This window comes from Opisthocomus hoazin, chromosome 5 (assembly GCF_030867145.1).
Source record: "Opisthocomus hoazin isolate bOpiHoa1 chromosome 5, bOpiHoa1.hap1, whole genome shotgun sequence".
Taxonomy (NCBI): domain Eukaryota; kingdom Metazoa; phylum Chordata; class Aves; order Opisthocomiformes; family Opisthocomidae; genus Opisthocomus; species Opisthocomus hoazin.
In genome coordinates, this window is record NC_134418.1 from 66,134,203 (window position 1) to 66,146,708 (window position 12,506).

General features: G+C 38.8%; 1 protein-coding gene across 1 annotated transcript; it reads right to left on the reverse strand.

Annotated features, from left to right (window-relative positions):
- Window positions 1-239: 239 nt before the first annotated feature.
- RNF175 (ring finger protein 175) lies at window positions 240-12,238 on the reverse strand. The gene is given in 8 exon segments (XM_009937011.2): window positions 240-351; window positions 1,199-1,332; window positions 1,993-2,113; window positions 3,749-3,865; window positions 4,726-4,793; window positions 4,796-4,897; window positions 12,144-12,190; window positions 12,193-12,238. Coding segments are annotated over 8 exon segments (747 nt in total).
- Window positions 12,239-12,506: the final 268 nt, after the last annotated feature.

Genomic DNA, 12,506 nt, shown 5'->3' on the forward strand with positions numbered 1-12,506 from the left:
AGAAGGAAAATACATATGCACTTTTCTTTTCCTAGCTTGTTTGGGGTCTTAGATAAGATAAAGCCAGAACTATCATCTTCCCTAAATATAATTATTTCTTAATAATAATTGGTTTTCCATTTATTTAATGTGGCCATCGCATCTCTCCAGTGCAGATCAAAACAAGAATTAGCAAGTAATCAGGCTATGGATTAGAAAACACAAATTGAAAGCACACTTGTTAGGGAAAGGATATGGGTTTAAGGATACGGGCTTAACATCCTTTTCAAATCAGCTGTCTCAGGGCAGTATGGGCAAGCCTGGTTCTTGCCAGCAATGAACCAACCACAGATGGTGGTGAATTCATGAAAGCTGGTATCAGGTGTATTGTTAAGGAATCTTTCAAATATAAACAAGGCCCGGTGCATACATCTGCAAAACAAGTCTAACCATCAACAGATAATTTTAATGACTGATTATGGATACTGCCTTGTTTTATAACCAAGCTTGTTCAGATGACTTAAAATATTTAGAATATTTGGAATTATTTTAAAGTCGAAGCCAATGTCCTGAAGATCCAGGCTGGTATTCACGTTTTCCAGCTTGCAAGAAGACAGGAGACTTTTGTGAACATCAGCAGGGGGTGATAAGTAACAATGTTCCAGCACATATGCGATACCTCTTGCTTTGGTTTTTGGCACGCAAAACGCTGAGTTATTTGGTACCCCCTAGTATGAGACACCAAGTCTTCTGTCAGGCTGTAGGGTATGTATGTGCCACCTTTTCAGAAGGGTTCCACATCTGCCTTAAAACTACCCAGCAAACACAGGCCCAGGCAGAGCCGGAGGAAATCCTCCGCAGCACACAGGAGCCTGAACTAGCAGCCCTGACCGACAGGTCGGCGTGCCTGGTCTAACCTACTGCCAGGCATACCCGCACAGGCTGTGCACCGAGTACCTGGAAGGGGGATTCGGGCCTGACACTGCAGGGTTAAGGCCACTCTTGCATCGGTTTGTCTGTCATAAAGCCACATGGCCTCAACTTGTGTCACAGGACTGAAACAGATTTCATGCCCCTACTTTTACTTCTGTGCTATGTTGTTTCTGAATGTGGTTTTGGTTCCTTTTTTTTCATGGTATTTATTGCCATTGCTATTATTTTTTTAATGCAGCATAAAAGAGGAGAAAACAACAGTTCCATAATTATATGGAAAGGACACACATGATTATAGGACAGCTGGTAGGTATTTTCAATGATCCCTTCTTCATTTATATCCACAAAAATTTTCTGCCCTCAGACTACGCAGATGTCACTGGACAAATTTCTTATTGGTATGCCACTGATGATGTAAAACTGTCAAGATCAAGTCTACAGGAAAAAAAGAAGCCAAAGAACAACAAAATATTTGCTTAGAGTCAAAGATGCATAAACACATTTTAAGTGCCATCAAAGATAAGACAGCATGAAAATTGCTACAGTTGTCTTAGTTTACTAGTGCCAAGATGCACAGAGTTATCAACAAGTAATTAAAATCTTACTGCTGATGCAAGAACTTTAGCAACCGTCCTCTTGACTTTAAGTAACTGGGACAGAAGAGAATTGTGCTGAGATTATCAGCTTATTTGGAAAGGGAAGATAAGAGCTATAAAAAGGAAAGGGCAAGAAGAGTCTTTCACAAATTTTGGGGAAGTAATAAGTTTGTCTTCCTACGACAGTTAGGAGAATTTTGTAGTCTCTTATGGATAGAGATCAGCCTGCTGGAAACCCCAAATCAGGCCCTGGCATATGTCACTGGCTACTACTTCATTAAGACGGTTCTTCTAATCATAAGCTTGACAAAGGAGTTTAACAGTTTGTGGCAGATGAACAGGTCTCCTCAAGGAAAAGTGAGGTTATTTTACCCCAAGAATATCCAGCAGATCTTATTCTCATGAACCCAGGGGCACAAGAGATTCAAGAGCTCACTTCCAGTCTTTGCAAGTGGTATTCAGGGTGATGATCCCCAGCATTTACACCAATGGCGGAAGCCTTGTTGTCAGAACAAATCTCTGTGAAGTCTCTTCCCATCACTCCATAGCACAGTCTGTAAAAAAGCAGCATCACACCAAAATCCATGGAGTCATCAGACTTCATTCTGTCATAAAACCACAAAAGAGCACTCTGGTGAGTATGTGCTTGACTAAAATACCAGTATAAAATATCAACAAGAGTGTTACTCCAGCTAGCTCATGCTTCCTTCAAACTGCAGGTTTAGTTTTACTTTCTTTTGCAGCAGCAGACAACCTCATACTTGAAGTATCAATATGCTTGAAGGCAAGCAATGTTGAAAATAGACTACGAACTGCTTTTGGAGCCACAGCTACTCTGTTCCATTATAGGAAAGCCAAGCTGACACATTTTCTTATAGAAAGCGAGTTTGTAGAGTCTTCTTATACAGAGCAATTAAGTGTATTTGATTGTTTTGAAGAAGCAACAAGATCGGCCAAATCTCAGTAAGGTGTAAGATGCCAGTCAAAGAAATGTAAAGTTTCTGTAGCTGAAAGAGCCCACTGTCCTTCTGAATACAAATTCCTCAGAATAAAATCTTTGCTAAATTGCAGCAAGCAGTATTTAACACTTACCTCTTCCCCCCCCCCCAACCCAACCTGATAGAATCTTCAAAAATGTTAACATCTCTTGTCATCTCTCTGAGATTGTATGTGTTACAGGGCTTGAAATACTGAAACCTGGCTACCAAATACTTGTTAAACTGGAGCTTCTCAACATTAAAAAGGACTTGCCATTTCTGCTGCAAGAAGGCACAAAGTAAGAATTTTTAAAATAGAGCTTACAAATTTTGTAGTTATACCTTTAAAATATACTGGTGGGGAAATTTAGCTGGTTAAATAAAATACCTCAAAAGAATAAAGCTTAAGAGTATTGGTAACACAAGACTGCTAAGCTTCTGCCAAGAATTTTCCATCAGAGCTATGTACTTTTGGGTGAATCAACTATACAGTGTATGGGCAGTACATCTGACACTTGAAGGAACAACTGATTTACGTATGTGCAGTATCTCCAATACCTCCAAGAAGTGTTGGACTTACAGCAGATGCATTATGTAGTTATCTACACTCTTTTGAGTAATCCTCGGAATTTCTGGTCAGACGGCGCCTTGAACAGAGTCCAGCGCAGTAGCTCTGACTGAGCTGCTAGTCAGACAGAAATCCTGGACAAACATAAAGAAAATTCAAATTCTACCCACGCAAAAATTCTAGCTGGATTAAAATGTTAGGTCGAGAACCATCTGGACATAGAGCATTGTCTTTGGCAATAGTCAAAATAAAAAGAGGAGGATCCCCCAGCAGCATTATAGCCTGGTAGAGCGGGAAATCATAACTATCAGAAAGAATTACAATGTGTTCTCTACGTCAAGCCTTTTTGTGTCTCATCCCATTCAGGTACATAAAGGAAGGACTGAGGATTAATTCAGCAATTAAATTCGTGGATTAAATGAGTGAACACAGTGAATGCATGAAGCTTAAGGTTTTTTCCCTCCTCTTTTCACACCATAAACACAAGTTGTAAAATGACTGAATATCAAACTGCAGACCAACTACACAATTATAAAAATCAAGAAGTAAGAGAACCTACAGCTACACAACATAAAAAGGGTTTCATATGTTGAGGTGGGTGGTGAAAAGACCACGGTGGAGCAATTTCATTGCAAACAAAGTAAAATCTATCAAATAGGAAATCATAAGAGTTGCCAATCACAATTTTACCTGACGATACCTATCTAACAAATAAATTAAATCCAAACATGGTAAACGTTATGGCTAGATAACCCACAATTCCAATTGCACAACTCAGTCTATAGAGCAGGAGGAACCATCTATAGATCAACCTATGGATAAGAGAAAAGACAACACTGCTCAAGACCTTGCGTATTTTGCAGAGTGGCACAAAATGCCAGATAGATACCTTCTACTGAAGTCTTCATAAAAATTCAATAGAAGTTTTACACTTCTATATTTCTCCCTTACTTAAAGGTGAATAAAAATGCACAGTAAAAAGTACAGGGAAAAAAACCCCTTAAACATTTTTGTTTTGCTTCCATCTTCACAAGAAATGCTAATTGTGAACAGATTGCTAACATGATTAAAAATAACAGTTGGGAATTGTGAAGAAGGGACACACAGGCCAGAAGAGGCGATGAACAGGTAAGAACCTACTGAGGTAAATTAGATGTAGTCAAGTCAGTATGCCACTGATAAAATTAATCTAAAGTACTTAAAAACTGGCAGAAGCAATCTCTGAACCATTAATGTTTTTGAGAGCCCGGGCTGGAGAGGTGCAGTTTCAGAAGGCTGAATACAGACCTCTTTTTGGGAAGGCAGAGGGGACTCTAAGGTATAAATTCAGACTATTGGGTCCCTGTTCCTTTCCAGCCTCAGTAACACCTGGGATGACTGCTGATGGTAAGAGGCTGCAGAATGAAAAAGCAAGATGGAACTGATGGAATGAGTTTAATTTTAACTCATTTAATTAGTTTTCATTTGCATGCCATGTTTGATAAACACGGGTTTAGAGGAACTTATTCATACTGCAGTTGAAGATTCTTTCAAATTCAACTGCTAATGGCCCTGTTTGTGTAATCTGTGAAGATTTGTTCCAGGAGAATTTTTATTAGCTCTTTTCCTTCTACAGGCTTCCTTTAAGAAATAATACAAAAAAAACCCAAAACCCAAACAAAGCAAAACCAACAAAAAAAGGACATATTGTGTTATTCTTCCTGAGAGAGTCTTGCAGGTTGCTCTGAAAATTATGTCATTTAGGTAACAACTGAGAGCATTCCCCACATGGACAGGGATCTCCACAGGCGAAGTCTGATGGTGAAATAAAGAAGAACAACTCACACCTGCACCAGTGTGACTAGCTGTTGGCAAAATTGAGTCCCTCACTTCCAAGTAATGACATCCTACAATTCCATTTTGCATGGTTAGGTTTCACTAACAGATTGCCCAACTGTAAAACTCATACAAAAATTGTGACTTGTACAGCATCTGACACAGGAGGGCCTTTGGCCCTAGGATGATGTTAGTCTGCCTTGCACCCTGTAAATAATTAGTAATCCCAGGGCAGTAAATGGTTATAACATTGAGATACAACTCATCAGACCCCCATACCCTATCCTCAAAAAATGAAACTGTCTATTGATAGAATTAGTGCTACTGAAAAAAACATTAAAGTTTGTATTCCAGCTCAAATTATATACAATGACCTCAGGGCTAAAGCTTTGGGAGCATGTTTTCTGAAATCAGTGGAGGCAGTTTCCCTTTAAGCTTTCAAGCTGCTTATATATACTTCAGAAAGGCACATTTGGCTGCATTAATTTGGGATGATGCTCAGTTAAATGACTGCACTACTGAAGGATTTTCTTAAAAACTCTTTCTACAGCACAACAAAATGCTGTGTCTTCAGCTTTTAGACCTTTTTTCTAAATGAAATTATATCAAACTTCATATACATATTTGCTGGAATTGCCCACAGTGATGAAATATTCTACTTCTATCCCAATAAGCAAATATTTGAAACCCACTGAAGAGTCTAAAGCCCTGTAATGTCAGTTCTCTCCATGATCACATTAGCAAACCGTGGATTTGGGATTGTGGAAGTCTGATGATGACAAAGATAAAGCATGACTGACTTTAATATGTCTTAGTAGAGTTAGCTCCTGCATCTTTACAGAAAGGTTACTAAAATGAAAAAAAATCTGAGGAGAGATTGTTTTCAAATTTATGTTTGGGTTGGGGAGGGGGGGGTACAAAAGCAAAAAAAAAAAAAAATCCATTTAGAGTATAAAGCTATTGCTATGGAAGATGAATCTTTTTCCTTAGCCCAAAAAGTAGAATTCTGAAGCAATGTGTGTTACTCCCTGCGAAGCCTAACACAGTTTTGCCATAGATTTCAACTGAAGCAGCATTGAATTCTTCTTCTCCTAAGAAAAAACGAGAAACTCTTAAAAAAAACCCCACCAAACCCCAGAAAGCATGCAACTATTGAGCAAACTGGTATTTCACAATAGAAGTTTCAATAAATTGATGGATAGAAATACCTGTGAAAGATAACAGCACAGCATCATTAGATCACAGCACTGTCGTGCATTTCTTGCCCTGCAGCCCTCGCTTCACAGGACCACAGTCTGCTGCTTGCCACCGTAAAAGTGCCAGAGCTCCCTTTGTGCACGCAGCCCTTCTGGCATGCCATGGGTCAGTGGTCCCTACACATCCCTGGTCACAGAGGCTCAGGTCTCCTGGCCTTCATCGGAGGCCACCAAAGCCTCCCTGTTGCCTGCCTGCCTTGCTAGTGTCCAGCGTGATCCCTCTCCAATATGCTTATGTACTGTGGGTTGCTTTTTTTTTTTTTCAGTAGACTGAAAGTAAAGTCTGAACTTAAGTGGCAAAGCCAAAAATGAACAGGCACACATCTTCAGTAAAGTAGCTGCTTTCTAATATAAATGTGTAACAGAGCTTTGTTATGACTTTAGCTGCAAAATTAAATCCTAGTTAATTAAAAAATGGTATCACAGCCTTTTCTCGGGTGATGCTATTATCCTGTCAATTGGTATATATTGTTTGCGATTTCAAATTTGTTTTCAAATATTGTTTCAAATTTCTTTATTGATTTTTATGTCTGCCAGATTGTTAATTTCAATACTATTAGCCTCTACATGAAACGCATGAGTATTTGTCATGTAAATGAGAACAAAGATAGGAATCAAATCATATAGATGAAAATCCCAGTACTGATTTATTATTAATACTGGAAGGTCACCATCTGGACAATTCCATAAAATAATACATCTGCATTGCTGCTAAATGGGAGCTTTAACATCTGGATCATATTATCCCAAATTTTCCTCATCCACCGATCATAGCAAGAGGAATTTCCTGACAAATCAGATTGCTGCCCAAAGGTAAAATGTTTTTCTCATTATCGTACTTTAAATGAGCTCAAAAAGACCTAGAAGTGAAGTCAGCATCAGCGTCATAGACAACTTTCACATTTTATAATTGCATAGATTACATAGGTCATACAAGCACCAACTGAAAAATGTCCATTTGTCCTCTGCTTCCCTCACAACATTCCCCCCGCTCTGAGCGAGTAAGAATACCTGTCACCATCAAATTCAACAGAACAACATTATTCCACTATCCTTTCTATCTTATAGCATATGGGGAAAACTGCATACATAAAGAAAATGGCTGTGTAATAATTAGATTTATTGTGACAGACTGACCTTACCAGAACTCATTAACTTGGCAGTGCGAGCTAACTGGGTCTCTAAAAATCTAGTTTCTTTTGATGTAGACATATTCAAATACTTAAAAACATATGCATGAAAGAAATAATAAATCAGCTGTTTGGGGTTTTTTTTTAAGGTTTAAATTAATGTGCTTAGATTTGATAGTACATTGGAAATTGGCAGGGGTTTCCACATTAAGTAAATCAACCAACCATATTTTCAAGATTTGCCTCATTACTTAGGTATAAAAATCAATGCTGGCATAACTATGCTGCTTCATTTTTCAAGTATATTCCAAAGTAAATTCTCATTACATGACTGTCACATGATACAATGTATATCATCAATAAAATGGGCAACCACCTATGGGACCAGAAGTAAGGCTTTTGTGTTTGAGCTTGTTCTGAGACCATGACAAATCTGCCTTTCTATCTCAGATATTTTAAGATTTCTATTATGCCGGGGAGAATATCATATCCATGCATATCATATTTATTTAATTTTCATCAATGGACAGCATCCAACGGCAAGCACATTGCATTACAAGAATCAGCTGAGTACCTGATAGTCAGAATGTCCTTTGGGAAAATACAGAGTCTGAGCACTAACAAGCTTTTTCCTTCCTTCCCCATTTGATATGCTGGCCTCCTGCCTTTATGTTGAGAAAAATGGATAGGACAGGACAGGACAGGACAGGACTGGTTTTTCAAGCATGGTAATTCTCAGACTAGCATTCTTCGTTACCACCCCATGCCCCAGAGTACATAACACTGTTGCAAGCACATAATTGCCTCCACCTCACTCAACTAGAATAGTGCAGAATTTGAGTGGAGAAATGAGAGCATTATCTGAACACAGATGCAAATCTATTGAAAATCAGGTTTTTACAGTGTGAATTTGCAGAACACAGGCTCCATCTTTATTTTTGAAAATCTCAAATAACAATAACAAAACTCTCAGAAGTAACTGAGAAAAGATGATTTTCTCTAATCTGCTTCCATATTATATGGAAGCTAACCCCAAACTGTCAGCTACCATCTAGAAGAAAAAACACAATTGTCAGAGGGGCCTACATTTTACTCCAGGCCAAGACTTACTAGGAAAACCTCTTCCTTATTTCCCCCCACAGTGCTAGGATCACACCCATGTTACTTTATATGTAGCCATCTGGTGAAGGGCAATCTCTTCCCTCTTGCCAAAATTATCCACAGCTGAGCCTTGGCTGCTTTGCTGCAAATTTTTTTGCTCTTGCCTCTTTGAAATAGGAGCCTTCCCCAGCATGCCCTTTTTTTTTTCAGGAGACATTCTTCATTCTCGACAAGCCTGGATAAGGCTCTTTTGGAAGCTACAGGCTGTTGCTGTCTCTCTTGCATCTAGTAAGTAGTTGCTGCTTTTTATTTTTTGTTCTTTTTGAGCAAGCTAATGAATGCCCTTTCCATGTAGGGCTGATTTTATGCTCCCTTTGACCTTCATTTCATTTTCTTTCAGAAAGAACCCAAAATTTTCTTTTTTATATGTCTGCCAAGCACTTTGAAGGGGAAGGAGGAAGTCAGTCACTACAATCCCTTGCTTTATTTCTACCAACAGAACTGCGCAATTCTCTCTGAGCTCTTACTGTGTCTGAGAATAAGCACGAGTATCCAGAGCAGGGACGTGTATGTGCAAATGTCCACCCTGACCTCAAAGAATCAGACAGTAAGGTTTGTCATCTGATGCTGCCTTCCAAACCATGATATGCAATGGAAGGCTAGCTACTTGTTTTGTTGATCTCCTGGGACAGAAAAGAAAGCAGGTTTTGCTTGGAGAAAGGGAGCCCTAGGTTTACCCCTCCCATGGAAAATAATGTGTTCTACCTCTCTGTCTGATTTCCCTTCTCTTTGGCTCCTAAAGGTACAAGCATGTTGTTACAAACATGGGAAAGTGTTTGGTTTCTTCTCTTCAGTATTAGACACTGCTGTGCATAACCTGTATGTGAACTGTACAAGCATAAACTGAGCAGTCAAAAGATGGATGGCAAGTAAGAGAAATGCGTGAGCAAGCAAAAGTAGAAGGCTGTTTTCTCCTTAGTGAGCATGTGGTTGTTTTTCAAATTTTGACCTACATAAATGTTTCCTACCAAATCAAACAAAAATGATATGCACATGAATGAAAGCATAATAACTGCCACCTGGAAGAACTGTAATGCAGAAGTCCAGACCTGCCTGTACTTAGGCGAGCGGTAGATTTTCTTTTTTTTTTTATTTGTTTATTTTTCTGTCAAATGGGCAATTTCCTGTATGCATTAACTAAGTTGTTTAAATCCTAAATGCAACCATCTTTACAGTTTCTGCTTCTAAATCAGAAGGTTTCTTTATCTGATGCAAGAATGTATACTAGTTATTTTTCATCTATCTTGTGTATGGATCTCATTAATCATTCAACTTTGCATCTTAACATTTGTCCTACTTGTTAGTCTTCAAAGTACAGTGGATCAGATTTTGGCAGTTACTGTACTGGTAGAAATTTGTAACTTTATCATTGCATGACATGCTTTTTAAGAAAGCAAGCTAATGCAATGAGATCAATAGCGTGTTCAAAAATTATACAAAAGTATCTGGATATGAAACATGAAGGCAGTTATAACTTAATACACAAACCTGTAAGTTGTTTTGGTGACAAACACTCTTAAGTTACCTAACATGGACTAAACGCAATAAACCATCTACTGGCAGAGACCCACTGTGAGTAGTGTTCACCACTACAAAGTAACTTCATACATAGACAGATGGTAGGTGTGAGAATATATTACTCTCCCAACTAAACAGAGCATGAAGCGAAACTGCCAAAACTCAGTGCAAAGTGAACTTCAGCTTCTGGTGCTACTATTTTTACTGAAAGAGGCTCTGCTTCAGTTCCTCTTTTACTGAAGAAGGAGGCCTTGCTGCTTCCACACAGCTATGCACTGAAAATTGAGGCCCCAACACATTTCTGGTGCAGATGTTTTGTGTTGTTTTTTTTTTTAAATGCACTGCAAAAACACAAAAACCATCACAAAGTCTTATTAAAGTGATTTGATGGTTGTAGTTGTACTGGAGCCTCCCTAAATTAGACTAAATGCATTTAAAGTATATTTTTTCCATATTGGCTATGTCACTTTGGAGGTGTGAGTGACTGGCTCCTGTAAACTAGTAGTTGGGAATGAAGCTTCAGTTGCTGAAGACTAAGTTACACAAGTAATAGGACTGTAACAATTGTAGGCTATTGGAATTTTTGACAGCAGTTAGGTCGATGTAGTACGCATTAACTAACTCTAGGTACTGCTAAGGAGGATAATACCAAAGCAACACAAAGTGCATACTGCTTGGACTCCCACAGGCTTCCCAGGCAGCCAGGGACCTTCCCAGCCAGTTGTCATTGTGTGCACAGAGCTCCCAGCATGTTTCAGCACTGAATCAGTACCAGTCTCATGCAAAATATTTTCAATGGAAAACAAAGACATTGGCAGTCTAGGTGACTTCAGTCACTTCAGTGTTGTGTTCCTTATTGTAAATGTCTGTTGAAATCAGTAAGGCAAAAATTGATAGGAAAGAAGTACTTGAAAAGCTCTGAACAGAGATGCTAACATGAACATAAAATGATTGAATAATACAGCAGAACTGGTCTAGAAGAGAAATTAAAGAGGATGTAATGATGAAGTAGTATTGTATATGATTATATTATATGTGCTTAGGTATTGTGTGCGCTCTGGGTTAGGAGTGTGTGTTTGTAAAGGTAGAGAGGTGGTGACGTGAGGCTAAAAGCCTCAATGAGCTGTGCTACCTGTTGACTTCATTAGACACTTCACCTGTGTATATGTTGCCATGACAAACATTTCATCACTGTTCCTAACTCTGTATAGCTGAAGAGTCTGTTTCACAGCCTCTGTATTGCAATGTTATGCCACTGTGAAACTCCACTAGCAGTCAAGCTGTCACAGGTCAGGCTGGTTTTATATCCCTTACTAAAACAGTTTCTGTGAATTGTATCAAGGTTTCATTCTTGAGTGTTTAACAGACCTGTCAAATCAGGGGTGATGATGCTTCAGAATCTGAGGAAAGTTGCCAAGGGATAAAGTATTGATCATGAGAGTTATTGCTGTTACTGCTATGAAGAAGTTCAGTTACAAAAAAACAGATTTCAATCTACAGATGGCTTAGGGCTCTCATCAGCTGATGAAGATAGAAAAGCTAAGCAGCTGTTTGTGTGCTTAAAATTCTGTCTGTCTGAAATACCTGTGTAATCCACACTATTTGTTTAGTATTTACTTAAAACTCACATTGCTTTATAAGGACTAGCCCATTCTGAGATGTCCAATTTTTTTTTTAACTACTGAATAGGGAGGTCGAGGTGGAAATCACGTCACACTAGTTTTCTCAGGTTTGCAGAGAAGAAACATAAGCCCCAGTTTTAGCACCTTAACCACAAGGCAAGCTTTCTCTCTAATTAGGCATGTGCATGAGTAACTTGATGAATAAGGGGCTTGTATTGTCTCTGTAAATCCTCTGAAGCATTACTTCAGTTAGATAAGGGTAGTGACTTTGTTCTCCTGCTTAGTCTATTATTAAATAGTTGTTTGATAACTCCAAGACTTTTCCTTAAAAGCTTCAACCTACGAAAGACTGACCACAGCATCAGTGTTCATGCACAGAAAATAAAGTACAAGCTGTTTTTAATTCCTGCATAAAAGCTGTTCTCCACCTGACCAAAAGCCATGGCTTGCTGCTTTCCACAGAGACTCCGTTGTCTTGCTAGATGTAAACCCTTAAGAATATGCCATGACTTTCAACTGTTACCTGAGAAAGATGGTGTCTTAACCACTACAGCTCCAAAACTGCTGTCTTTCTGACGAGCTATTCACATTGTATGATCAACAGTGTAACTGCTTCCATAGCAGCAGCACAATCAGGGAACAATCAAGTCTGAAATGAGAACAAGCTTCATCTCCGTGTGCATTGATCCAGGGCCATGGTTCTTCTCATGCCTCTTCTGATGTTGCAACGTGAAAAGAAAATGTGTGCTATCTAAAAAATGTTTAGATTGATTTGTTATACCTAGAGGTGACAGTAAGCCTGTCATTTAGGTTAGTGTCATTATGCATGAAGATATAAGGTAACAAACTAGATTAGAATACTTGGTCTTTACCTGGAGCTATTTTCCTGAAAAAGGAAATGTAGTGAGCAGAGTGTTGTCTTTTTCTCCCCCTCCCCTCCTCCTCTTCTCC